The sequence below is a fragment of the Microcaecilia unicolor genome, chromosome 5, assembly GCF_901765095.1.
Source record: "Microcaecilia unicolor chromosome 5, aMicUni1.1, whole genome shotgun sequence".
NCBI classification, from domain to species: domain Eukaryota; kingdom Metazoa; phylum Chordata; class Amphibia; order Gymnophiona; family Siphonopidae; genus Microcaecilia; species Microcaecilia unicolor.
Window position 1 is genome coordinate 43,506,609 of NC_044035.1, and position 26,541 is coordinate 43,533,149.

Genomic DNA, 26,541 nt, shown 5'->3' on the forward strand with positions numbered 1-26,541 from the left:
TGGGAAGGGGTGGTGTTGGAATAATCATGATATTGGGGGAGGGCAGCTGAGGGGCCTAAATGATAACTGGAAGGGGTGCAAGGGCAGGGCCGCCGCGAGAGGGGACAGGGGGGCAAACTTCCCCGGGCCCTGCCTCCAAGGTGGGGTCCGGGCTTGGGACCGGCGCTGGCAAGTTTCTTCTTGCCTACTTCTGGGTCTGTCCTCTCCTGCTCCTGCGTGCCACCCAGGACCCCGGATGATTACATTAACGCGTTAATGTAATCAGATTACTCCTTAATGCAATCATCCGGGTCCTGAATCCCGGCACACAGGAGCACTGGAGCAGGAGAGGACAGAGCGAGGGAGCAGTGCAGCAATGACTCGGAGACAGAAAGGTGCAGGTGCAGGAGCTGCGGCCTGGGGAAGGGGAAGCGCGCAGTGGTCCAGTCTTGCCCCGGGCCTGGCTGTGTTTCTCAGCAGCCCTGTGCAAGGCTAAAGGTTTGCCTAGGGCACTTAATACCCATGCCTCAGCTCTCCTGTAGACTTTACACTTTTACGCACAGCTGAGAAACTGCACCTTCAGGTTGTACAGTAATCAGTTTTTCTGTTCTAATGAATTATATAGCAACGATGTTGGTTGTAAGGTAAAAAGTGCGAAAAGAAGCTTCATGTATTGTGGAGACAATCAATGAAAGGAGCATCATGAAAACCAAGCTCCATGTTCTTGTTCTGGTGGTTTGGTTTGAAATGCTAGGCAATGAATGGGTGAACAAGAGTTGTATGTGACCAAGGATATCATGGTTGTGCCTTTAGAGAAACACCCTTTTAGGATTGGATTTCTTTCTTCTTTGAAGACATTGTTGTGGAAGAAAAGGAGTCAACCTCTTCATGCTTGAGATGTATCTTAACAGTGTGAGATGGTGCGTTTCATTCAGTGTATGTGCAACAAGGCATCTGATCCTAGTTCTACTTGATATGGGGGGGTGGGGGAGGGAAGATATTACCTGTCATTCGGTGATGAAACAGATTACCTGCATTTTTAATTAGCTTCACCACTCTTTCCAGTCACACGCCCTGCTTGCCATGGGTGGCTAGTCACACAAACAATAGGACTCTTATAGGAACTAGCAAAGTATTGTTGTTGAAAGTATCCATTGGGGGCGGGACTCTTGATGGAAAGGAATTACAGGCTAACTCATGGGCAGTTGAAAGTTATTGCTTACAGTGGCAGAAACTGCTTGAACAATGACCCTTTGTTGGGTGAACGTCATCGTTAAGAACCAGAAAATAACCGTGTAGATTAATATGCATTATGGTGTACTGATTCTTAACCAGAACAATGATTTTCTTGTTTGGAGAAATTCATCCCGAATCTTCATTGTCTCCTCCTCCACGATGACCCTTTGTGCTAATGTCCACATATGTGAATGGTAATTAAATTCTCTCTCTCTAAACAGGAGTGAAGCACATTTTATAATCCTGGTCTGTTCAGAAATAATTATGTGTGCATTAGAAGGAGGAAGGATAGAATGGTTTGGGAGGGAGAAAGCACAGGAAGGAAACAATGTGATAATAATACTAATACAGACAAATAGATTTTTGGATTAGTGGACTATAAAAACTGCTCAAATAAATAACAATAAAAGTATACAGCACCTTTTGTTCAAAGAGGATTTCAAAAAATACATACAGTTCTTCATATATGCAAGATCTACTGGTATTATTGCAAGCAAACTGAACACTTAGAGGAGGGACAGGTGAACACTATAGAAAAAGCCTATGAAACTATGGGGGGGTAGTGATTAAGGTATGTAACAGATTATTCCTTACTGCATGCAAAGCAGCAATAATGTGTGTTATATTACCGTAACATACATCAATATTTACAGTGGTACATATAGTACTGCGATGCAAAGCATGCAAATGTATGCAAAACACTTCATTACCACGGGGCCCTGGGGCTTCTTAGCATTTAGGGGCCCTTTTACTATGCGGCGGTAAGCCCAATTTGGGCTCACTGCTCGCCATTCTGAAACTACTACTGGGCTACCGCAGGAGCCCCCCACCCCCCAGTATGTGCCATTTCTGGCGCTACAAAAATATTTTCTATTTTTGTAGTGCCAGTGCTTACCCGGTGGTAATCAGACAGTGCCACGTGCTGCCCGGTTACCGCTGGATTAGCACGGGAGCCCTTACTGCCACCTCAATGGGTGGCGGTAAGTGCTCCCCCCCCCCCCGAAACGGCCACGCTGTAAGTGGTTCACTTACTGCACGGCCATTTCTTTTTGGGGAAAAAAGGACAGCCTTTTACCAGCCGCAGTAAAAATGTGTACTATTTTATGTGTAAACCGCATAGAACTGATATGGTTAATTACGGTATAAAAGTATTTTTCTTTTTAGTGTGGTTTTAGTTCCAGACAGAAGGCAGCTGTCAATTACTGGCAGAAAGGATAAACTGAACTGGTGATGCTCTGAGTCATAACCCTAACCAGATTCTTTACCTTGAGATGGCCGCTCATGAATGCTGCTCCTCCGGGAAAGACGTGCTCGACCTTCACCACGGGCTGCACTTTGGACTCGATTCCTCCCGAGACACTAATCCCTGCAGAAAACAGAGCAAAGTCTGGGCTGAGTGAAAACAAACTACTTTTACTATCTCACTTTCATTTTTCATTCTTTCCACCTCATCGTTTTGCCACTATATTACCAGATATCCATCATGTTGCAAAATTTGAGGGATATTTTTAACAGCAGCAAGACAGAGGGCTTCAACAGATTACACAGGGGCCCTTTTACTAAGCTGAGTAAGCATCTATGCGCGCCCAACGCACGCCAAAATATTGTTATTGTCTGTATAATGATGTTTTTTTGTGTTATTTTTTTGTTCTGTGATTAAGAGTATGGTTACACTCTTTTATATTAGGTATTTTTACCATATTTCAAATGATGGCCATTTTCAATACTCTTGAAAAGTTAAGTACCCAAGCACTTCACATTTTTAATCCTTCTGAAATTAACACAGAGCGAAATGTTTATCTGAACTTAGGTTTTCTAGATAAACCTTTTCATTAGTCAAGTTTTTCTTTTACTTAAATATTTCCTACTTTTGATGTTTTGACATAAACCCACCCAAGGACTGTCTCTGTTTGGAGACAGTGACAGTTGTCAGCTCATACACCTCTTCTCCCCTCTTACTGTGGCAGGTCTGGGATGGTTCATCAGATTTTATCACCCAAGTCACTGGCAGCAGCTGGACCTCTTGGGTAGACCACTGACAGGGAATAGAACCCTCAAAGATCTGAGATAACGGTGGCCTTGATTTCTTGCTTTTAGCATGTGGTGTTTTCCGAGTTGATTTTGGGGTGCCTGGTTTCCCTTTATCATGTGCATCACCCCCATTTTCAGTAGCACGCAAGGAGCCCTCTTCGTCCTGAACAGACTGGGTTGTAGCTTGTTGCAGTTTTGGAGTCTTAGAGCTTTCAGAAAGCTTGAAAGTTTTCAGTGATTCTGTTAGCAACCAGTTAGGTCTGGTGAGACCGGTGGCTGCAGCCTGGAAGGGAGGGCTTTGCAGAGCGTAGGCATCTACTGGCACATCTTCAAGAGGAGTATAGTTCTTGGAATGTGTGCGTTTACTGAGCTTTGAGTCAGACACTTTCAGCCTTTCCATTTCTGCCTTCAGTAGATTCGTCTCATTCAATGAGTCATCTGCTGGCTTTAGATGGAAGCCTCCTTGGGAATCTGTAATGAAACCAGAAACCAGATTAATACATTCATACACCCCTTTGTTAAAATCATATACTTCGCTGTTAACATATTCACCTGCACTTCTATTAACCCCTCTGTTAAAACATTTGTATACCCATCTGTTAATACATTCATATACCCCTCTTAACAAATTTGTATGCCCTTCTGTTAACACATTCGTATATCCCTTGGTGAGCCAACGGACTGTGAAACTTTCTAGGATTTAAATCTGTGACCTTGTGTGCTGCAGACCAGAGACTTGTCGTTGAGCCAGAGGTCACTTAGCTGCAACCCAATTTCAAGGACCCATGAGCTGCAGTGTAGAAGGAAATGTATGCCCCCCCCCCTGGACAAGTCCACTGGACCAGCAAGAGGTGTGTTTAATCAGTGACCAGTGAGCAAGGTAGACACATTCTTGCAAGTACAACTTCTTGGTGGGCCTGTTCTATGTTTATTGCTGTCCAGCTCCTGTTTAATGCTCTGGAACGCTTTACCTAGAAACATTAGAACTGTGAACACCCATCTAAAATTTCAAAGAGACCTCAAGACTCACCTCTACCGGAAGCCTACCCAGCAGACCCTAACTAATTCATGAACAATGCATCACATCTTTCGATCTAAGAAATGAACAATACCCCTTCCACATAATCCTATTACTTCAAACTGTACGAATTTTACCACTCCAGTTATATTTAAGTGTACTTCTACCCTCATTCTACTCTGTATTGCTCACTAGAATCTGTAGTCCCATCCCCAGAGACTTATCAGCCTCATTGGGATTACTTTTCTCTATATGCTACTATATATTCGTCCCAGAGTTGTATTATCTTTTCCGGAACCTTATCAGCTTCCTTGCACCTACTGTTACTCTATTTTCCACTCTGTATATATTCCTGGAGTTGGTACTCTCCTCTCCGGAACCTGTAAGCCACATTGAGCCTACTGCTATGTGGGGAAAATGTGGGATACAAATGTAATAAATAAATAAATATTCCCCTCTGTTAACACATTAACATACCTCCCCCCTCCCGTTAACAAATTTGTATACCCTTCTGTTAACACATTTGTATACCCCTCTCTTATTTTTATTTATTTATTTTTTTTGTTACATTTGTACCCCGCGCTTTCCCACTCATGGCAGGCTCAATGCGGCTTACATGGGCAATGGAGGATTAAGTGACTTGCCCAGAGTCACAAGGAGCTGCCTGTGCCTGAAGTGGGAATTGAACTCAGTTCCTCAGGACCAAAGTCCACCACCCTAACCACTAGGCCACTCCTCCACTGTTGCTACTATTTGTGATTCTACATGGAATGTTGCTATTCCACCAATGTGGCCGCGCAGGCTTCTGCTTCTGTGAGTCTGACGTCCTGCACGTACGTGCAGGACGTCAGACTCACAGAAACAGAAGCCTGCGCAGCCTTCTGCATGGAATGTTGCTAGTGGAATAGCAACATTCCATGTAGAATCTGCAATAGTAGCAACATTCCTTGTAGAATCTCCAATAGCATCTATTTTATTATTGTTACATTTGTACCCTGCGCTTTCCCACTCATGGCAGGATCAATGCGGCTTACATGGGGCAATGGAGGGTTAAGTGACTTGCCCAGAGTCACAAGGAGCTGCCTGTGCCTGAAGTAGGAATCGAACTCAGTTTCTCAGGACCAAAGTCCACCTCCCTAACCACTAGGCCACTCCTCCACTGTTGCTACTATTTGTGATTCTACATGGAATGTTGCTATTCCACCAATGTGGCCGCGCAGGCTTCTGATTCTGTGAGTCTGACGTCCTGCACGTACGTGCAGGACGTCAGACTCACAGAAACAGAAGCCTGCGCAGCCTTCTACATGGAATGTTGCTAGCAACATTCCATGTAGAATCTCCAATAGTAGCAACATTCCATGTAGAATCTCCAATAGTAGCAACAGTCCATTTAGAATCTCCAATGGTATCTATTTTATTTTTGTTACATTTGTACCCTTACATGGGGCAATGGAGGGTTAAGTGACTTGCCCAGAGTCACAAGGAGCTGCCTGTGCCTGAAGTGGGAATTGAACTCAGTTCCTCAGGACCAAAGTCCACTACCCTAACCACTAGGCCACTCCTCCACTCTCATTATTATATTTGTATACCCTTCTGTAAACACATTTGTATATCCCTCTATTTACCTATTGATATATCCCTCTATTAACACTTTCATATGCCTCTCTATTAGCGCATTCGTTTACTCCTCTATTAATACTTCTGTATATCCCTCTATTAATGCATTGATATATCCCTCTATTAGCACATACATTGTAGTCTCCATTAAAATAGTATGTACAAACAGGGAAACTCTCAGTCTATATGAAGTGTCTTATGGCAAATGTTGTTGAGGTGTGTACGCTTTTCTCTTAAACTTACATAAACTTTAGGGCCCCGAGCAGCCATTTCTCCAGCAGGGGCAGATATTCAGAACTATGCCTCTGTTTAGGTATCTGCTATGGCTTTGGTATAGTACTCTTTTGCTGTGGCCCCTAAATAAGCAAGATGACGTCCTTTAGGACATGATACCTGGGGCACCTGCCCTGTTCATAAATGGATCCACAGAAGCTTAGCTGAAATTGGGTGGCGGGGGGAAGAGGGGTTGGTGGTTGAGAGGCTAGGATAGGGGGGGGGGGGCAGACTTATACGGGGTCTGTGCCAGAGGCGGGACTGGTGGTTGAGAGGCGGGAAATACTGCTGGACAGACTTATACGGTCTGTGCCCTGAAAAAGACAGGTACAAATCAAGGTAAGGTATACACATATGAGTTTATCGTGGGCAGACTAGATGGACCGTGCAGGTCTTTTTCTGCCATCATCTACTATATGTTACTATGTTCATCTTCTTCCCCTCAGTCCCAGCAGTGCTTCAAGTTTACCAGAGGAATTCTCATGTTCCTGACCTTGAAAGCTTTTATTAAATCAGGCAAGACCCTCAAAAATTTTGCATATTTCAAAATCTCTCTGCAACTAGATCACAACATGGACCCAGAATGGAGGGAATGGGCTGGCAACATTTGTGAACTGGACCTACCCTTCTGTGCCCAGATCACTTTGGCCTTCGCCATTCCCATCGGTTAATAAAAGAAATGCTACTATTAATTTTCGGGATGGAAAAGTTGTAGCAATCCTGTTCTGGTAATTACAGTGAAAAGTCTACATATCATCCCTTTCCTTCCTGCTTCACGTTTCGTCTCACAGTTCTAATTGCAGTCGTGGGCTTTGCTCCCTGACAGTTTACAATCACTATGAACAGTTTGGCAGACAGAGGTGGGTTAGTCGATGAACCTAGTATTTCAGTCAGCGTAAAATGAATGGTGTGCATTTGGTTTCACATAGATTGACTAACCTCACTGCTATTAATGAACAAACACTACCACTTTAATCCTAATGTCCAAAATGTTTTCTCTATAATTGATGACTCAACATATGTTGCAATCCAATCTATTACTCAGGAACTTATATGCAATACCATAATGTATTATTCTTTACCATGTATGTACACACCTTAATGCAATACCATTTTAATATATTTATAAATGATTTAGAGATGGGAGTAACTAGCAAGGTAATTAAATTTGCTGATGACACAAAATTATTCAAAGTCGTTAACTCGCGACAGGATTGTGAAAAATTACAGAAGGACCTTACGAGACTGGGAGACTGGGCGGCTAGATGGCAGATGACGTTTAATGTGAGCAAGTGCAAGGTGATGCATGTGGGAAAAAAGAACCCGAATTATAGCTACATCATGCAAGGTTCCATGTTAGGAGTTACGGACCAAGAAAGGGATCTGGGTGTCGTCGTCGATAACACACTGAAACCTTCTGCTCAGTGTGCTGCTGCGGCTAGGAAAGCGAATAGAATGTTGGGTATTATTAGGAAAGGTATGGAAAACAGGTGTGAGGATGTTATAATGCTGTTGTATCGCTCCATGGTGCGACCGCACCTTGAGTATTGTGTTCAATTCTGGTTGCCGCATCTAAAAAAAAAAGATATAGTAGAATTGGAAAAGGTGCAGCGAAGGGCGACTAAAATGATAGCGGGGATGGGACGACTTCCCTATGAAGAAAGACTAAGGAGGCTTGGGCTTTTCAGCTTGGAGAAGAGACGGCTGAGGGGAGACATGATAGAGGTATATAAAATAATGAGTGGAGTGGAACAGGTGGATGTGAAGCGTCTGTTCACGCTTTCCAAAAATACTAGGACTAGGGGGCATGTGATGAAACTACAGTGTAGTAAATTTAAAACAAATCAGAGAAAATATTTCTTCAACCAATGCGTAATTAAACCCTGGAATTCGTTTCCGGAGAACGTGGTGAAGGCGGTTAGCTTGGCAGAGTTTAAAAAGGGGTTAGACGGTTTCCTAAAGGACAAGTCCATAAACCGCTACTAAATGGACTTGGGAAAAATCCACAATTCCAGGAATTACATGTATAGAATGTTTGTACGTTTGGGAAGCTTGCCAGGTGCCCTTGGCCTGGATTGGCTGCTGTCATGGACAGGATGCTGGGCTCGATGGACCCTTAGTCTTTTCCCAGTGTGGCGTTACTTATGTACTTATTTGTAATTCTGTTAACCGGAAATGGCAATCGCCATTACAGCAAATGTAAGCCACATTGAGCCTGCAAATTGGTGGGAAAATGTGGGATACAAATGCTATAAATAAATAAATAAATAGATCATAAGTTACCAAGGACTTTTCCCACAGGTGCAAAATTAAATCCACAAAATTAAATGCAATACACAATGACATATTATAATGTCCTTAATGACAAATGGGGACAATGATGTGTCACTATAGTTAAGAACATGAAAGGTGACTGGAGCTGGAAAACAGAGGGGTCAGTGTCGGGCTCTCTGGGTGTGTGTGTTACTAATAAAGATTTGTTCTACCCTGCTTCTGATCTGCTTGTTTCCGTTGCCATCTTGGAGTTTGTGGATCGATTGCCCTGTTGCTTTCTCGGACTAGATGAGATAGTGCAGAAACTGAACTGGGTGCATGGTTTCTGAATTTCTTTCCTGCATGCTTGGCCTGCTGCAGTGACCTCTGCACCTCAATGCTCACCTGAGCAGTTCACCCAGTCTTTCATATCATCACATCCTGAACTTTTCCAAGGATACAGAAAAGTAACAGGAAAAATGTGTTTGAAAGTAAAGTAAACGTGAACCCTGAAATGTACTGACCAGGAACAGGGGTGATGAGGTGTCTTTTTGGAGGCGTGTCATGCCGTGTTGGTCTGAGGGCTGCGGATGTCACTGGAAGGAAACAGAAGGATATGATTTCACACCAACAGAACTTTTAAATATTTACAGTCAAATGAGTACTTGTATTGAAACACCCTTCTGCCCTCTTCCCTTCTTCCTCTCTCCTTCTCAGTGTACCCTGTCCCCTCCAGTGGCATAGCCAGATGGCTGATTTAGGATGGCCCAAGCCCAAAAAGGGTGGACCCAAAAATCTCTCTCTTCCACCGCCCTCCGTGCCCCTCTTGTGCTTCCAAGCCAAACCAAAAGAAATACCTGAGCTGTCAGGGATTTGCAAGCCCCGCCAGCCAAAGACTTCCTCCTGGCAGAAGGAACACTCACACCCTATGCAGCTAATGGCAGTGTCCCTGAGCTGCTGACATGATTAGCCTCTGCGCATGTGCGCAAACTGAGCATATGCAAGGGGTGGGGTACACACTGCTGCCGGCTGAATAGGGTGTAAGTGTTCTTTCTAATAGGAGGAGGTCTTTGGTTGGCGGGGCTTGCGGATCCCCACCAGCCACACTAACAGAACACTGATTTTGGGTGGGCCTGAGCCTAAAGTGGGTGAGCCTTGGCCCACCTATGGCAACTTCCACAGATAAAAAAAAATTCTTCTACAGAATCTCAGAAAAAATAATACCAACAATAGACTGTAGATACTTAGCATTTATAAGTTGAAGGAGGATATTAAAAATCAAAACAGGAGGAAAAGGTCTCAAACTGCCTGGGTGCCAGGATGAACTTTACCATCAATATCTTCAAGTGGACACCGGACTATAGCTCATCACTGACCAAAAACCTCCTGCTAACTTTTCTCATGTTTCTTTTCTTATTTTTTATTCATTTGCTTATAATAATTCAAAAAAATCTTCCAAACAAAATGGATGAAATAACTTGCTTTTAAGCCTCTGCGCTTCTAAGGCGGATCAGTCGAACAGCTGGTCTTGAGACCCAACTCCACCTATGGCAATGCCACTGCTTTTCTCCTCCTTTCTCTCTCCCTATCACTATTCAGCTGATATTTGTGGTAAAACAGGGATTTTATATTCGGGCTTAATTCAGCTCATGGCTGTCAGCAGTTTAAAAAACCACAGACTGCCATGGCCTGAATATCAGTCCCTGTATATTTAACTATGCCACATTGAGCCTGACACTGTTGGGAAACTGTAGGGTACAAATGAGATAATAAATAAATAAATTTATTTGAGAATACTTAATCTTCCAGTCCTGCAGTAGGTCTTAGCAGTTCACAACAGTACAGGGCTTTTATTGAGGGGGTACTGAGTACCGGCACCTTTTCCATTGTCTGCTAAAATGAAAGAGCTCAGGCTCTACATACCAATTCTGCCTTGTCATAGATTCTGTGACTGGTTGCAGGGGGCCTGGCTATTGTGGGGTGGGTCCCTCAGTGATCACCCCACCCCTGAAGGGTAGCATGTCATTTGAGTACCAGCACCTTTTTTGCTAGAAAACAGGCGCTGCAACAGTAACATACATAAAAACAGAGGAAGCACACAGATAAGGGTTGGAGAAGCCCTGGAGTCCTTGCAGGTTGCGATCTATCACACAAGTTATTCAAAGATACAGCAGCAGAACTTTGCCAGTCACATTCGTCTTGTTTTCAACAGTGACAATTAAACTACCAAGATTTATACAGCCCCAAACACAGCTTCTAGATCTCTGATGTAGTACAGAATATGAGCCTTTGCTTTGGAGTAAGAAAACCAGAATAAACTGGACTTGGATGAAACAAGAGTTCTATAGTTCTCTGCTATTTCTTTTGACCCTAGGTGAACATTCTTTACATAGGGAAATGGAAATGGGACTTGATATACTGCCTTTCTGAGGTTTCTGCAACTACATTCAAAGTGGTTTACATATATTCAGGTACTTATTTTGTACCAGGGGTAATGGAGGGTTAAGTGACTTGCCAGAGAGTCACAAGGAGCTGCAGTGGGAATCAAACTCAGTTCCCCAGGATCAAAGTCCACTGCACTAACCACTAGGCTACTCCTCCACTAGCAACATTCCATGTAGAAGCCTACCCTTGCAGATCAGCAATGCAGCCGCGCAGGCTTCTGTTTCTGTGAGTACGTGCAGGACGTCAGACGCACAGAAACAGAAGCCTGTGCAGCCGCGTTGCTGATCTGCAAGGGCAGGCTTCTACATGAATGTTGCTAGTGGAATAGCAACATTCCATGTAGAATCTCAAATAGTAGCAACAGAATCTCAATAGTAGCAACATTCCATCTAGAATCTCAACTAGGGAAAGGGAAATGGGACTTGATATACCGCCTTTCTGAGGTTTTTGCAACTACATTCAAAGTGGTTTACATATATTCAGGTACTTATTTTGTACCAGGGGCAATGGAGGGTTAAGTGACTTGCCCAGAGTCACAAGGAGCTGCAGTGAGAATTGAACTCAGTTCCCCAGGATCAAAGTCCACTGCACTAACCACTAGGCTACTCCTCCACTAGCAACATTCCATGTAGAAGCCTGCCCTTGCAGATCAGCAATGCGGCCGCACAGGCTTCTGTTTCTGTGAGTCTGACGTCCTGCACACAGAAGCCTGCACAGCCGCGTTGCTGATCTGCAAGGACAGGCTTCTACATGGAATGTTGCTAGTGGAATAGCAACATTCCATGTAGAATCTCAAATACTAGCAACATTCCATGTAGAATCTCAAGTAGGGAAAGGGAAATGAGACTTGATATACTGCCTTTCTGAGGTTTTTTTTGCAACTACATTCAAAGCGGTTTACATATATTCAGGTACTTATTTTGTACCAGGGGCAATGGAGGGTTAAGTGACTTGCCCACAGTCACAAGGAGCTGCAGTGGGAATCAAACTCAGTCCCCCAGGATCAAAGTCCACTGCACTAACCACTAGGCTACTCCTCCATTCTGTAGTCCTCCTCCATAGTCATGCAACACTATTTATTTTCCATTCTATATTTGCGAGTGAAGCCAGTGAAGACGTAGGCTTGCAGAAATGTGTGCCTAGATTAGACACGAACCATAAGGGCAACGAAATGTGAGTGGGGAACCCACAGCCTGCTCCCTGTGTTCATGCAGTTGATTCTATTCAGCTTAGGAATGTACAAAGAGCAAGAACTGGTTTTCCCTCCTGGTTTTGGGCATTTATTCAGTTTGTTTCAAACATTTGTTCAATATAAATTTTGACACATAAATTAGAACTTTTTTAGCATGAACAAACCAACTTAACATACAATTCCCAGGTTAACATATTTTAACTTGATTGCACGTACTCTCTTGATTGCACGTACTCTAAGGAGGCACTTCTATACAAGTTAGACATCAATGGCGCACCCCAAGACAACATCTGGCTACCCACAAGCTGGGATCACGCTTGGCATTATTCTATAAAGGCAAAACAGGCATGTGCATATACAGCATGGCATGTATATGTACGTCTTCCCTCCCCCCATAAAAGAATGTGTTTGGGGTGGAGAAAGGGTATACACTAGGTGGGACCACAAACCACAGGTGCATGACGTATTCCGTAAATGTCTGCACACATTCAGATTTGATGAGATACTAGTATACCTGTGCAACCCACTTGGAGGAAGAACTAGAGCCCACAATGTGAAGGGGACAAGCCCTGCTGGTGCACCTGAAGACCAGCACAGTTCTAGCCTTATTTGACACTCTTTGGGGCCACAGCAGGCAGCTGCCTTACACTGCATTGCTCGGTTCCCAAGTCATTCTCCAGAGAGACACAATATATTCGCTTCCCTGAGCAAAAGCCAGATCAACATTAAACCATGACAGACTTCTATCAACTGACACACTTCCTCTCTGTGCTCTAGGCAATAGATTGCACCCACATACCTGCAGGGAAAGAGGAAGTCTATAGGAATTGGAAGTCTTACCATTCGCTAAACATGCAGGTGGTCTGCAATGCCTCAAATATAACTGTTGTGTATACTACCCAGAATCCAGTCATGATGCTTACATCCTGCCTCAACCTGGAATATGAGGTTTTTGAGAGTGGCCAGATCATCAAGGGATGGCTTACTACTAGGTGGGCTAACCACATCAGTCCACACCCTTACAGTCACTAACAAGCTATCTCTCTCCCCACAGGTGACTCTCACCATATGCCACAACCTGGCCTGGGGACCACCAATTCTGTAAGGTGCAAATCCACATAAAAGCAGGTAATAATTAACAAGCATTCCCCTTTGTTCCCATCCCTGCAGGTGATAGAGGCTATCCCCCTCAGACCTGGTTGCAGCTCCCCGTTGGCAACTCCAGGAGGGCATCTGAAGAGAGGCACAATAAGACATGAAAATCAAAGAACATTTGACATCTTGAAATCATGAGTCAGGTGCCTGGACCAGTCAGGGGAACTCTACACCCCAGCTAAAGTCTGTGACACTTTCATGGACTGCTGCATGCTCTACAATGGTAGCCCTCAATCACAGAGTCCTAGACCTAGAGGTGCCAGTGCTGCTAAGCACCAACAGCGATGAGGAGGGAGAGCCTGTACAACACCAAACCTGACACCACCCATTCGAGTACTGTCTTCCTTGCTCTGCCCCTGTGTTAGCACTTACCTCTATGGGTTATGATGCTTCCTTGCTCTAGCAGTTTCTGTGCCTCTCCCAGGCCCTCTTCAATCTCAGATGGTCTCTTTTCCATGGCAGGAACAGCCTAGCCAGGAGGAGGGAGTGAGCTGCTCCAAAATTCAGAAGCCTAGTCATGGCAGCCATTTTGTGAGTGTTTCCATGCCTGTGATGTCAATGTATCTGTTGCATACGTATACATGCGCGCGTGTCATTGTGTGCACCGGTCCTGCGTGCTCCACGGCAGATGAACGTATACATTTGGTACATGTGCCTGTTCTGGAAAGGGTGCCTTTTATAGAATACATATGTACATTTTGGTGCAGCCATTTTTACGGATGCCCATAAATGTGAATGTCCTTTATAGAATTGTTTTTCACGTGTTTTCACCGGCCTCCCACTTAGCCATCTCTCTCCTCTTCAATCAGTCCAAAACTCTGCTGCGCGACTCATTTTCCACCAAAGTCGCTATGCCCACATTAGCCCTCTCCTCAAGTCACTTCACTGGCTCCCTATCTGTTTCCGCATTCATTTCAAACTTCTCTTACTGACCTATAAGTGCATTCACTCTGCCGCTCCCCAGTACCTCTCCACTCTTGTCTCTCCCTACGCCCCCCCCCCCCCCGGGGACTCTGTTCTGTTGATAAATCTCTCATATCCATCCCCTTCTCCTCTACTGCTAATTCCAGACTCCACTTCTTTTATCTTGCTGCACCACACGCCTGGAATAGACTTTCCGAGCCTGTACGTCTAGCCCCCTCTTTGGCCGTTTTCAAGTCCAAACTTAAAGCCCACCTCTTTACCACTGTTTTTGACTCCTAATCACTACTTACTTGGCCTGTCCTTTTATCCTCACCTCTTTATTCCCTTACCCTTAATTGTTCTGTCTGTCTTCCTGTCTTATCTAGATTGTAAGCTCTTTGAGCAGGGACTGTCTTTGTGTTTGGTGTACAGCGCTGTGTATGCCTTGTAGCGCTATAGAAATGATAAGTAGTAGTAGTAGTGTTTTAAGACACGCTAGTGAACTGAATGTGCATTAACAATGCCCATATCTACTGCAGCTAAGATTGCTTTAAAGACCCACCATCAAGACGGTTGTGCATTGTGTCGAACAGAGAGCAAATAATCTACAGCAATCTGAAGCTAATGAATGGAGACAGACTGGGAATACACTGACCCACATCCATAGTTTGCTGATTTTCATAGAATAAAACTGGATCCCAGACTACCTGAATACGATAAAAGGGCCTCTTAATGTTTATTTAATTTGGTATACCCTGTATCATCAAAATTATCTAGGCAGTTACAATATATTTAACATACGGAGAAAAGGAGAAAATTTACACGTAAAAGGGCGATTGGTGGGGCACTATTTTTAAAAGCAGTAAGAGTGCTGGGCAGGCTTCTACGGTCTGTGCCCAGAGAAAGGCAAGGACAAATCAAACTCGGGTATACATATAAAGTATCACATACCATGTAAAATGAGTTTATCTTTTTGGGCAGACTGGATGGACCGTACAGGTCTTTATCTGCCGTCCATTTACTATTACTATTATTTGTATTGAATGAGATGGATGCATGTTGCCTCTCGGTTTGCCTCTCTCTTTTGATCTCTCGTTTGCTTTTTTTTCAATTAATCTCTGCAAAGTTAACCAGTCCTGACCGGTCAAAGGCCAGTGCCTCCGCATTTTTCCTATGCATTGCAAAAAGCCTGGTAAGAAGATGATACCCTTCAGAGATTCCAATCAGCCTTTGGCTGACAGTCAGTTACCTAAAAGAGGAATTTTCAATTATCTTGCACAGATAATTTGGCCCGCCCATCCTTGCCTTTCCTCCCTTGTTCTCTCAGGCTTGTCTGGGTCCTCTGGAGATCCAGCTGCTATTTGCTCAGCGCACACATAGTCCAATAAAAAGCAGATAAGGTTTTTACTGAACTGATCCAGACACAGACAGTATGACCTGTATTATCCCAAGCTTGTAATGCTGGTGACTATTTTCTCATGTGTATATGTCTTTTGTGAAGTAAAATTCCTAAAAATGGCTTTAAGTGTAGTTTTTTTTTATTGTCACTACTATTTATCACTTCTACAGTTCTACTGAGTGTCTGCAGTACTGTACAGACGCACATAAGGGACAGTCCCTGATTCATGAAGCTTACAACCTGCTCCAAACAAATATATAAGGCAATCAGGAGAGTCTACAAGAATGCATTTATTATAGAAAAATGGCTAAGATGTAAAAGCAACCTACAAAAGGTGAGTTTTAATCAGAATTGAATATAATGATACAGGGAGCATGATTCACTACCTCAGGCAAAAAGTGCGGCACAGCTGAAAGAGGAGAGAGGGGAGTTAGCCAAGGAGGAGAAGGGCACTAAATAAGAATGACTGCCAGATGAGTCAAATTCATGAGGAAGAGTGCAGAGCATGAGAAGGAAGAGATAATGAGGAATGTAAGAACAAAAGCATTGCCATTCTGGGACAGACTGAAGGTCCATCAAGTCCAGTATCCTGTTTCTAACAGTGGCCAATCCAGGTCACAAGTACCTGGCAAAATTCCATAAGAGTAAAACATATTTTATGCTGCTTATTTTAGAAATAAGCAGTGGATTTTGCCAAGTCCGTCTTAATAATATCTTATGGGCTTTTTTTTTTAGGAAATTATTCAAACCTTTTTAAAACCCTGCTAAGCTAATTGCTTTTATCACATTCTTTGACAACAAATTCCACAGCTTAATTATATACTGAGTGAAGAAATATTTTCTCCAGTTTGTTTTAAATTTACTACTTAGTAGCTTCATTATATGCCCCTTAGTCCTTGTATCTTTGGAAACAGGAAACAAACAATTCATGTCTGCCCGTTCCACTCCACTCATTACTTTATAGACCTGTATTACATCTCCCCCTCAGCCATCTCTTCTTCAAGCTGAAGAGCCCTAGTCTCTTTAGCCTTTCCTCATAGGGAAGCTGTCCCATCCCTTTTATCATTTTTGTCATCCTTCTCTGTACCTTGCCTAATTCCAATGTATCTTTTTTGAGATGTGGTGATCAAAATGTCACACAATATTCGAGGTGTTATTGCATCATAGAGTGTTACAAAGGTATTATAATATTCTCATTTTAGTTTTCCATTCCTTCCCTAATCATTCCTAACATTCTATTTGCTTTCTTAGCTGCCGCTGCACATTGAACAGAGGGTTTCAACATATCATCAGCAATGACACCTAGATCCCTTTCCTGGTCGGTGACTCCTAATATGGAACCTAGATCCCTTTCCTGGTCGTTGACTCCTAATGTGGAACCTAGATCCTTTTCCTGGTCGGTGACTCCTAATGTGGAACCTAGATCCCTTTCCTGGTCGGTGACTCCTAATGTGGAACCTAGATCCCTTTCCTGGTCGGTGACTCCTAATGTGGAACTTAGATCCCTTTCCTGGTCGGTGACTCCTAATGTGGAACCTAGATCCCTTTCCTGGTCGGTGACTCCTAATGTGGAACCTAGATCCCTTTCCTGGTCGGTGACTCCTAATGTGGAACCTAGATCCCTTTCCTGGTCGGTGACTCCTAATGTGGAACCTAGATCCTTTTCCTGGTCGGTGACTCCTAATGTGGAACTTAGATCCGTTTCCTGGTCGGTGACTCCTAATGTGGAACCTAGATCCTTTTCCTGGTCGGTGACTCCTAATGTGGAACCTAGATCCCTTTCCTGGTCGGTGACTCCTAATGTGGAACCTTGCATCATGTAGCTATAGTTCATCTTTCCTACATGCATCATTTTGTACATTCGCATTAAGGCGTCCAAGTTTGGGCACCGAAAAAAATGCATGCTGAGCGCTCTTCTATAAATGGTGCTTTGAGTTGGGAGCAGTTTATAGAATAGTACGTAGCACTGGGATTCACGCCAAACTTTTAGATGTGAGGATTTACACCAAGTGAACCCTGGTGCAGGTCCCACGAAATCTACAACACTACGCACATTTTTAGTGAATCCCCTCAACCTGCTCGTGCCCTTTCCTTAGCCACGTCCCCTTTTCAGTTGCACATTAAGAGACACTATTTTCATCCAGTGCTTGCCAAATCGGCATTACCACCCAGCTACCACATGCCCCAGATGGTAATTCTGAATTTGGTGCGTGCCGAAAACATAAGGTAGAAAATATTTTCTCTTTTCTACCGCGTGGCGCTTACCCAGCAAGGGACGCGTGCTGCATGCCTACTGCCCAGGTAGCATGTGAGACCTTACCACTAAGTCAATGGGTGGTGGTAAGGTCTCAGGGCGAAAATGCACAAGCGCTGGTTTTTATTTTGCCACACGCCCATTTTCCGGTCCCTTAAAAAAGGCCCTTTTTCCAGGATGTGGCAAAAACTGGCCCAGCGTGCATCCAATAGATGAACTCGCACTGCCGCAGGGCACTTTTTGCTGTGGCTTAGTAAAAGGGTCCCTAAAGGATTTATATGCACATTTTTATTGAATAGCACTTAGCAAGATATGTGTGTAAATCAGTGGCGTTCCTGGGGAGGCTGGCACCCGGCGCGGATCGCCGATGCGCCCCACCCCCCTGGGTGCAGCACCCCCCCCGATGCAACGCAGACCCCCCCCCAGCGAAAGGACACCCCCCCCCCCCGCCGGGTGCACACCGCTGGGGGGGTGCCGCGCACGCCTGTCCTCCGTTGTTCCATGCTTCTCTGCCCCGGAACAGGAAGTAACCTGCTCCGGGGCAGAGAAGAAGCATGGAACAACGGAGGACAGGCGCGCGCGGGCCCCCCCCCCCCCCCAGTGGCGTGCACCCGGGGCGGACCGCACCCACCGCCCCCCACTAGGAATGCCACTGGTGTAAATCCAAATTGTTGCCAATTAGCACCAATAATTGATTGTTAGTACTTAATTATTGGTGCTAATAGGCTCAATACTCGGTAAATTGTGCATATAAATTGGACACTCACCCAAATTCGCCTTCAATTTTAAGCACCATTTGTAGAATTCCCCACCACATCTCATCTAAAATTTGGATGCCCAGTCTCCCAGTCTCATAAGGTCCTCATAAAGTTTTCACAATCTTTTTGTGATTTAACAATTTTGAATATTTATTTATTTATTAGGATTTATTTACCGCCTTTTTGAAGGAATTCACTCAAGGCGGTGTACAGTAAGAATAGATCAAACATGTGTCATCAGCAAATTTAACCACCTCACTAGTTATTTCCATCTACTACTTACTACTTATCATTTCTATAGCGCTACAAGGTATACGCAGCGCTGTACACCATACACAAAAAAGACAGTCCCTGCTCAAAGAGCTTACAATCTAGATAAGACAGGTAAACAGACAGAACAATTAAGGGTAAGGGAATAAAATAACATATAAAGGAAATAGGGTGGGATTTGTACCTGGGTCCCGTTGTTTAGAGCCCACTGCACTGGTCTTAGACTCTCTGCCCGGAGGCGCCGAGGCATAGTCCCTAGTACTCTTGGATCTTCAGAGAGCAGAATCCACCACCATGGAATCGTAAGGAAGTCGGGCCTTCACCATCACAGGCTCACCGTGGACTCTGTACTGGGATTCGGACTTCTTGTTGACCACTGAATTAGATAGAGGGCAAGACCAATTTCGCAACATCACTTCCCGGAGTGTATTGTGCAAGGGGGCCGTTGCAACCTCTTTCGGTGGAGAAGGATAATCCAGGACCTCGAACATCTCAGCCCTGGGCTCATCCACAGCCTCCATAGGAAAGGGAATGTCCCTAGACATTTCCCGGACAGAAGATGAAAAGGAGAGACACTCAGGTGGAGATTGTCTAACCTCAATAGGCGGAGTGGGATCAGATGGAAGCCCCTGAGAATCTTCCTCCGAAAAAAATCTGGGGTCTTCCTCCTTACTCCATGAGTGCTCCTGTTCGGTATCAGACAATAGCTCTCGAAGAACAGCCCAAACCCGAGCCTGCCTCGACCTCGAGGATCGATGTCCTCATGAAGGGCATCGATAAGTGGACCCTTGCCTGGACTCCGGCGAAGCTTCCTCCACCGATGTTGAGGGAGAGTCCACCCGGGTGGGAACCGGCTCAGGCACTGCAAGCGGTACTGAGGGCGGGGACCTCCGTGCAGGAGATAGGCCAGATGCCGTCTCAGCACCTGCGGTACCGAGGCAGAAGGACGCATCATCCCTTCCAGAAGGCCTGGAAGCATGGCCCGGAGACACTCATCGAGGGCTGCCATCGGAACAAGCTGTGGGGCTGGTACGGGAGTCGGTGGTAGAATCAGATGAGGTTCGAGAGCCGGTACCTGGCTGCCAGATGACCGCCGCGTTGGCACCTCCTGAATGGAGGCTGAGCGATCCTCCCGGTGCCGATGCTTCTCGGGTGACGAGAATCATTTATAAATATGCTAAAAAGTAGAGGTCCCAGCACAGACCCCTGGGGAACCCACTATCTACCCTTCTCTATTGAGAATACTGACCATTTAACACTACTCTTTCTTTTCTATCTTTTAACCAGTTCTTAAACCACAATAAGTCAGATCCTATGACTTTCTAATTTTCTCAGGAGCTTCTTAAGAGATTAGGGCTCTTCAGCTTGGAGAAGAGACAGATAAAGGGGATATGATAGTTAAGTTTAATTAGGGGCCCTTTTACTAAGCCTTTAACACACGAGGCATGGTATTTCTAATTAGAAAATGAATGGTATAAACCTCCCCCCCAAAATATAAATGGTTGCATGTGTGTTTGCATGTCGATTGGCACTTTAGATAGCGACTCTGGCTGTGAAGAACTAAGGCTGGTGCTGCGCAGGCTTGTACGGTCTGAGACCTGTATGTGGCAGTCCAGTTTAGGACGGGCTGGAGAGGGCTTCAACAGACACTCCAGTAATTTGGAACATGAGGACAGTGCCAGGCATTGACAAGACGGATTTGAATAGGCTGGACTGGGCTTCAACTTCGGCAGTTGGAAACTTAGGACTAGGCTGGGTGGACTTTAACGGTCTATATCCCAGAAATGCCAAAGAGAGACAATGATCAAGCATTTTATATCACATTCATTGCTGGTTTAATCATGGCTTGACGAGTGTGACTGTTGGGCAGACTGGCTGGACCATTCAGGTCTTTATCTGCCGTCATTTACTATGTTACTATGTAAGTGGTTAATGCACATAGGATGTGTTTGGTGCTCCTGCATTTATTTATTTATTTTATTTAGATTTTACTGACACCTTTTTCAGTAGTAGCTCAAGGTGAGTTACATTCAGGTACTCTGGATATTTCTCTGTCCCAGGAGGGCTCACAATCTAAGTTTGGTACCTGAGGCAATGGAGGGTTAAGTGACTTGCCCAAGATCACAAGGAGCAGCAGTGGGATTTGAACCAGCCACCACTGGATTGCAAGACTGGTGCTCTAACCACTAGGCCACTCCTCCACTCATTAACATTATACAGTCAAAAGAAATACCTCCTGGAGTGGCAACTGCAGGAGGGCCAGAACTAAAGATGCCAAGAAACACCAGTATGGCAACCATGATAAAATGTATTAGCACATCGACCTAACGTGGCCACTTTTTAGCATCCACTGCATTGCAGCAGAGCAGTGTATTTTTCTCCAGTGAGATTTATTACCCCTGATGCAGGCAGATACCTAATCGTGGCCACGTTGGGTTGATGTGCTAATACATTTTATCCTCGATGCCTTACTGGTGTTTGTTGGCGTCTTTTTTGCTGGTCCTCCTGGAGTTGCCACTCCAGGTGGTATTTCCTTTGACTGTTTCTTTCACCACCTCTTTGACATCTCTTCTTGATATTTTACAGGTCACAGGCGCTAGCCAATGTGCATATTAGCACATGACATGCAAATAAAATAAAAATGCTCTAAAATATGGATGTGCTAAATTTGCAGGCAGTGCACAGGAAAATTCCATGTTAAGCTGCATTACCTGCAAATCTTAATGCATTTTAGTAAAAGGTCCTCTTAATTTCTTATATCCTGCCTGCAAGCCCAAAAGCTAAAACAGTCAGGTACAGTATTTTTCAGTCCCTGGAGGGCTCACAGCCTTTACTAAGGCACCTAGGCAACTACGCATGTCCAATGAGTACCAATTTGGAACCACCGCCTGGCTACTGCATGCCCCGGGCGGTAATTCCATTTTTTTTATGTATGTCCGATACATGCGGCAGAAAATATATTTTATTTTCTACTGGGTGGTAATCGGCAGTGTACCTGGGCTGATGATTACCGCCTGGTTAACGAGCGAGACCTTACCGCTAAGTCAGTGGGTAGTGGTAAGGTCTCAGGCCCAAAATGGACGTGCGCCAATTTTTAATTAGCCGCACATCCATTTTCAGCCAAAAAGGCCTTTTATGCAGGCGTGCTGAAAGGCTGAAAATGGACCTGTGCATATCCAGTACACACGCCTACAACAGTGCAGGCCATTTTTCGGTGCACCTTTGTACCTGAGGGAACTGAGAGTTAAGTGACATGCCCAAGAGCCAAGGAGCTGCAGTGGGACTTGAACTGGGCTCCGCTGATTTGACAACCTGCTTTTCTAATCATTAGGCTACGCCAGTGGCGTACCAAGGGGGGGGGGGCGGTGGGGGCGGTGCGCCCCGGGTGCACGCCGCTGGGGGGGTGCCGCGGCGCGCGCCTGCTCCGAGTTTGCTAAACCGTCGCTCGTTCGCTGCAGCTCCCTCTGCCCCGGAACAGGTTACTTCCTGTTCTGGGGCAGAGGGAGCTGCAGTGAAGCGAAGTTTAGCGAACTCGGAGCAGGCGCACGCTGCGGCACCCCCCCCCAAAGGCGTGCACCCGGGAGGGTGTCATTTCGCCGGAGGGGGGAAGGTGTCATTTAGCAGGGGGGGCGCTGCACCCGGGGGGAGGGCGCATCGGCGCTCCGCCCCGGGTGCCATCCAAGCCAGGAACACCACTGGGCTACGCCTTCTTTCCTTATGATATACTATGAAAGAGGTCTACAAAATCCCGAGTGGAGCGGAATAAGCAAATGTGAATCAATTGTTTGCTCTTTCAAAAAGCAGAAACATTAGAGAGGCATGTCATGAAGTTAAATAGTAAAATGTTTAAAACAAAGAGGAGAAAATATTTTTTTTTCACTCAGCACATAGATAATCTCTGGAGGATGTGGTGAAAAGAAGTTAATATGGCTGGGCTTTAAAAAGGTTTAGATAAGTTCCTGGAAGTTAGGGCCATGAACTGTTAAGGTAGACCTGGGGAAAGCCACTGCTAGTCTTATTACTTGTTGGCATCCGGCAGGTACTTGTGACCTGAACTGGCCATTGCTGGAAACAGGATGCTGGGCTAGATGGACTTTTGGTCTCACCCAGTATCGCTATTTTTATGTTCTTCTTACACATTTCTCAGTGAATAAGAGAAGTGGATGGGGAGCCAATATAATTCTCTTGAGATTTATGTGCAGCTGAATTTTCAATGGATTGTAGTGGACAAAGGTAATGAATTTTTTAATCACACACTGGCATTCCTAATTTACATTACCTTACACATATTTTCATATTACCTGCTCTGCTTTTGAGGACTTCGTAAGCTTCAAGCTCCACAGGCGTCACTATACTATCAAACCTTCCCAGGTCAGCAGCAGCAATGACATATCTAAAATGAGAAATCAGAAATGCGAGCTTCATTTCATGTCATACAGCCATTTATTTATTTAGATTTCGCTCACACCCGTTCACAAGTAGCTCAAGACAAGCTTCATTCAGGTATAGAAGGGATTTCCCTGTCCCTTTGGGACAATTACTACTATTACTAATGTTAAATACAAGACCCTTTATGCTTCGTCCTTCCCCTACATCAGTCCAAAATCCTGGAATGTTCTGCCAAAACCACTTAAAGACCACCAACTGTTCAAGAAGTCCTTAAAAACATTCTTATTCGACAAGGCTTATTCCACTGGCAACTCCAATGTTTAACCTCTCTCGCTTGTTGGCTCTTCACCCCTGACATTTACCCCGTGCCATCTCATGTACCTTCCCCTCCTGTCACATTCCGATTCTGTGCCATCAATGTATTGTATCCTCTTGATTTAATGTAAGCCACATTGTGCCTGCTCATGTGGGAAATGTGGGGTAAAAATGCACCAAATAAATAAAATAAAAATAAATTACTTATCATTTCTACAGCGCTACTAGAAATATGCAGCACATGAAGAGACAGTCCCTGCTTGACTGAGGTTCCAATCTAATGAGACAAACAGGACAAATGTATTTATTTATTTATTGCATTTGTATCCCACATTTTCCCACCTCTTTGCAAAGAGTATCGTGATTCCAGAATCCCAAAGACTAATACTGCTATTCAGTGGCGTAGCCAGGGGGGGGGGGGGTGCCAGGGGAGCGGCCGCTCCCCCAAACGGAGTTCTGCTGGTGCCTATTTTTTTTCAATGTGTTGCATTGAAAATGTGCTCTGGCACCGGCGGAAGTCCGCTCTTGCGCCGCTCTCGCTCCCCTCACGTCGTCAACCTGGCTGCGCTTCTGCTGCTATTAATCATTTCTAGAGCACTACTAGATGTAAGCAGCACTGTACACTTGAACACGAAGAAGCAGTCTTTGCTCTACTGAGCTTACAACCTATTCAGGACAAATAAGGGATAAGGAGGAGTATCATGTTTCTGGAATCCTAAAGGGTAGCAAGATTCTGGAGGAGGAGGGGGTGAGGGGAGAAGAGGAGGGGTGAGGGGGCAACAGGAGGAGGGAGGAGGCCCTGGAACCTTGCTAGCGCCCATTTCCTTTCTGTTTGAAACAGGCCTCGTTTACTAGTGTATTGTATAAAAGTCTCTGTGTTCGGTGAGCCTTTTTTAAAATATCGACTCAGTTTTGCACATATTCCCCCAGATTCTATAAATGGCAACTAAAGCTGCATACACAAAGCTGCACACATAGCCAATTTATGCGTGCAAAGTAACTAGCAAGCTAATTAGCGCCAATAATTGGCCACTAACAAGCCACTAATTGTCACTAATCAGAATTTATGCGCACAACTTTCTAAGCGTATTCTGTAAAGTGGTGCGTGGAAATTCCAATGTGTGTATCACACAAGGGGGTGTGGCCATGGGAGAGGCATGGCAGATCTTGGGCATTCCTAAAGATTATGTGCCCTGTTACAGAATATGCCCGATCTGTGCCTAAATAAGACATGGGCAATTTACACCAGGTTTTAGTTTGTGTAAATGGCTACGCCTAAATTTTAGTCACGGAATGGCCTGATACATGTATTCTATAAGTTGCGCCTAACTTTGCGAGGTTTATAGAATAGCGCTAAGCGCAGTTTTTTCTGGTACTGATATTTTTTGTGCCATTATAGAATCTGGCCCAGTGGCCTAAATGGTGAGGTGGTATAGCAAGTATATTGTAATAAACAGTGGCGTAGCTACATGGGGCCAGGGGGGCCTGGGCCCCCGTAGATTTGGCCCTGGACCCCCTTGCCGATGACCCTCTCAACCCCCCCTCCCGCCGCCAACCCGCCATCGCCTGCCTTTGCTGGTGGGGGACCCCAACCCCCGCCAGCCAAGGTCCTGGCTTCCTTCTGTTTCTGACGTCCTGCATGTTGTACGTGTAGGACGTCAGAAACAGAAGGAAGCCTTTTGTGAGAAGACGAGGACCTCGGCTGGCGGGGGTTGGGGCCCCCCACCAGCAAAGGTAGGTGACAGTGGGTTGGTGACGGGAGGGGGTCGAGAGGGTCGTCGGCGGGGGGGGGGGCAAAGTTGTTTGTGGTGGTGGCGGCGGGGTCGACAATGGCGGGGGGGGGGGTCGGCGGCACCGGGGGGGGGGCTAAAATGTGCCCCCTCACCTCAGGCTCTGGACCCCCCTCCCGCCAAAGTCTGGCTACACCCCTGGTAATAAATAAATAAACGTTCATTTCCTGACCTAGATGCCCTTGACACAATTGTCCTCCCACATCTCATGTGATACAAACATTGATGTTTAAGCTAGAAATATTTTGGTAGATGCTGTGATCATATTAATAAAGTAACCAGTATGAAGGATCATGCATACTTAAACATAGTAAATAATTATACCCATTTTAATTTCACTTTTAGATTAGAGATGCCTGGTAAACCAGGAAAACTTTCATTTGAAGCACTGTTCACATAAAACTGAAATTAAGTTTCTTTAGAGATAAAAGTGTATAGCTCACATTAAGTAAAACTTCCATGTTTTTCTTGAATGAATTTTATCGGAATCGTTCACCTTTCCCGCCCATTGCCCTGCGCCTCTTAAATGTCAGATATTTAATAAAATAGTCAGAGATCTAATCCGTTTCCTGCTCTGATTTCCAGATGACTTTGCTGAATTGGTTCCTGCCTCCTTTCTTTGATGGATGACTTGAGCTGAACAACCTTTTCCCAACTGTGCTGTCATATGCTCAAGAGTAATTAACTATTATCCCCTCATATGCAGGACTTACCTTGAACAAAAATAAAATAAAAAAAAAGAACTCTCAGACATTTCTTTTAGCTCAGGCTAAGAATTCAAGAACCTTCATTTACTCTTTTCAGCAATATCGCTTACAAAAATGTTTTTAAAAAATGGCTCAAGAACCGAACCTTGCACGTAAAAAATGACGGCCATTTACAATGAACAAATAACCCAATTCTTTAAAATATGGGACAAATACAATGTATGGAGGTCCCAGGCCGGGGTAGAGCTCGATGCCCCCCCCAACTGGTGGTACCACCATCATGAGTATTATGGATATTGAGAAACTCTTTCTTATAAAGGCAATAGAAATAGAGACCATGAGTCCAGGACAACTGCACTAGGGAGAAGACAAGAAGGGAGGGTATTTGAGGGCAATAGGGAGGGTGGAGGGGAGGGAGGTGGGGTGAAAGAAGTATTTGTTATCAGATAGTTTGAGAAATATGTTAAACTAGTAAAAAAGGCCCGTTTCTGGCTGAAATGAAACGGGCGTTAGCAAGGTTTTGCGCGGAGTGTGTATGTTTGAGAGAGTGTCTGTGA

The 26,541-nt window shown here is 44.9% G+C and overlaps 1 protein-coding gene across 1 annotated transcript in view; it reads right to left on the bottom strand.

The window, feature by feature from the left end:
- PDZD7 (PDZ domain containing 7) overlaps window positions 1–26,541 on the bottom strand; it is a 170,731-nt gene that overhangs the window by 41,363 nt on the left and 102,827 nt on the right. Inside the window, exons 13-16 of the mRNA XM_030204729.1 lie at window positions 23,085–23,176; window positions 8,932–9,003; window positions 3,109–3,717; window positions 2,481–2,581 (exon numbers count right to left, since the gene is read on the bottom strand). Of these exons, the coding sequence (XP_030060589.1) occupies window positions 2,481–2,581; window positions 3,109–3,717; window positions 8,932–9,003; window positions 23,085–23,176 (874 nt within the window). The remainder of the gene's footprint in view (window positions 1–2,480; window positions 2,582–3,108; window positions 3,718–8,931; window positions 9,004–23,084; window positions 23,177–26,541) is intronic.